Source organism: Oratosquilla oratoria, chromosome 8 (genome assembly GCF_046742065.1).
Source record: "Oratosquilla oratoria isolate Oo_2021 chromosome 8, ASM4674206v1, whole genome shotgun sequence".
NCBI classification, from domain to species: Eukaryota; Metazoa; Arthropoda; class Malacostraca; order Stomatopoda; family Squillidae; genus Oratosquilla; species Oratosquilla oratoria.
Genome location: NC_134784.1, coordinates 21,080,248 through 21,082,747, shown reverse-complemented (window position 1 = coordinate 21,082,747; position 2,500 = coordinate 21,080,248). Strand labels below are relative to the sequence as shown.

The 2,500-nt window shown below is 49.7% G+C and overlaps 1 protein-coding gene across 5 annotated transcripts in view; it reads right to left on the bottom strand.

Moving 5' to 3' along the window:
- The window catches only part of LOC143027629 (dual 3',5'-cyclic-AMP and -GMP phosphodiesterase 11A-like), a 184,854-nt gene extending 184,444 nt beyond the window's left edge, over positions 1-410 (bottom strand). For all 5 annotated transcript variants that reach the window (XM_076189012.1, XM_076189013.1, XM_076189014.1 and 2 more), the window contains exon 1: positions 53-410. In XM_076189012.1, the coding sequence (XP_076045127.1) occupies positions 53-264 (212 nt within the window). In that variant the 5' untranslated portion in view covers positions 265-410. The remainder of the gene's footprint in view (positions 1-52) is intronic.
- Between the last annotated feature and the right edge of the window lie 2,090 nt (positions 411-2,500).

The window sequence follows — 2,500 nt, the reverse complement described above, 5'->3', positions numbered from 1 at the left end:
CTTGGATGGAGTCTCGCCTCTCCCTCCCGAGAGTCTTCCTCGTTCTCCTTACCTTTCGACGGGCGACGAAGGCGAGACACAAGGGCTGCACGTGAGGGATCCGGAAGACCTTCGTGACGGGTGCATTACCGTCAGGAAACCGTGAGCCACAAGCCATTTGTTGATGACCGCGAGTTCGGCCTTGCGCACCACGTAGTCACACAGCTGCTCCGAGTGGGCGTCCAGGTAGTCCTCGACTTCGTTCCAGGAGAGTGAGTCTGCCATGCTGCTCCTGTCACTCAGAATTCCAGGCAAGATTAAACCTCTTTCAAGTCCACTGCCTTCTGATCCTACTTCAGATCCTTTTCCTTCTCCACTTTCTCCCCCTCCTCCTTCTGCTCCTTCTTCTAAACCTTCTACGCCTCCTCCTCCTCCTCCTCCTCCCCCTCCTCCTCCTCCTCCTCCCCCTCCTCCTCCTCCTCCTCCTCCACTGCCTCCAGTTTCCTCCTCCGTTGTCCCTTCCTCTTCAGCTGCCCACCACCACGCACCAGCGCGTGGGCAACTGGAGCTGACTAGGGACCCCACGGGTATGGATTTGAGACACCCACTCAAGAAGAGTAGGGCGCCAGTTGCACAAGAGGCCGCGAGTGCCGACGCCACTACTGTCCTATGGGTTCACACTGACACTGTAGTGTAATCCCCACCCGGTTGTCTTCGTACGGCTAATGGCGTGTCTAGGGATCTACGGGAAAAAGTACCCAACTTCCAAGGGCCGTAAGGTTGGGTAGTCGTTTCTTCCCCTAAAGTACTACATGACAATTCGCGGAGTCTACGTCGTTTAGAGATTGACAATTTCTGTTTCCGTGCAGGTACTACGTTTTCGTTGGATCAAAATAATATAACCTAGGAAATAGGAATATCTAGGTATTAAATTTAGTATCGAGTAAATTTAGGATAGATCTACTATATCGATATAAAAAGTATAGATATATGTATTTATATATATATATGTAAATATTTATGTATATCTATTTGTGTATTTGTATCTATATGCAAATTTAAGATAATATTTTGTACAGATAAAATCGATTTCTCTTTATACGCTATATTGATCCTGTGTGTTCAACACAGGATCTCGAGGAACTTCCTGCAGAAGTTCTTGAATAATCTCCATCCGATGGTCTCGGAAGTTGACACCTCACAAGGGTCGTCTCATCGTACAATAAGTGTAAGGCAGTTGTGTACCCGCGCTTGTAGTAGAGTGGCACTTGAGTGACACTAACGTGGTTTCCAGAGGAGACCAGTCCTTCTCCAGGATGACTCACCGAACTCACCGGGTCGTCCTCGAAGAACACCTCAGACGTTTGTTCTCATCGGGAGATTTCAACGAAACACTTGGCACCGGTTCTCTTTCCCTTCTTCCTCCTATTTCATGTGTTATTTCTTGGTGACTGAATGGAGGGCTGGGCCGGCGTGATAAGGACCGGGGCGGGAGGGAATGAGGGAAGGGAAAAAGGGGACCGGGAAGGGAGGGAGACCTACTGTCTTCGGGCTTTCAGATAAGAAGGATCTCCTTCCTCTGGACAGTTGGACGAGTTGTCAAAAAGGAAAATCTTACCGGTTCATCGTTGCTCTCCCTGTTTTTTTCTCTTTGTTTAGGCGCTCAGGTTCGTCTAGGTGCGTCTGAGATTGTTTGTCTCGGGTTTGTTTGAACATTGGGAGAAATAGATGTTCATTATTCACGTGCAGACGTGGTTCAAGCTGCAGTTTACGAAGTCATCTAGATCGTTGCAAAGAGAATACGTCCTCGTATATGTGGGTTTGACTTGTGGACTCCAGAGGAACAAAAAGATCCTTCGAAGGGGATAGGGACTGGGGGTTACTGGAGGGAGAGAAGTGGGTTAGGTAGAAGGGAGGGAGGGGAGTAGGAGGCGGAGGTGGGTTGGGTTTCTCACCCAGGACCCGGGGAACGTAACCCACCGACCAGCGAACCTCAAAACTGCGACCCTCTTGTAGTACGTTGTTCCCCCAACCCCCCGAAGAGCGGCAATGGTTAACGGACTTAACTACTTGTTGAAGAGTCGTTTGGCTCTTGACCCTGAGACGCTGTTCTCGGTCTTCATCGCCTGAGACTCCACGTCATTATTCTGAATTTCAATAATCTAACGACTTCATGGTCAGCGATGCCGGAGGCGGATCATGTGTCACTAAAATCGTCGTCATCACTAAAGAGACGAACAAGCCCGCGTCATCACTAGGGTAGTTGTCATACATGGGCCTCATTTCAAGTCCTGCATGACCTCTCTGGTGGATCAAAGAGCTCTTGGCTACGTCTTTCGCTCCAGTAGAACCTCCATTTTGGTCACATGGTTCTTAGGCGATACACCCCCATCTGACTGAGATCGCGTGGCAGTCGCCGACGTAAAGAAGCGAAGGTCTCCCCCGAAGTAGGGTGATGATGAAGGGAAGGAGTTCTTTGCAGGAACAGTAGACCGTTTGGAGGTCTCCAACGAAGCAGAAG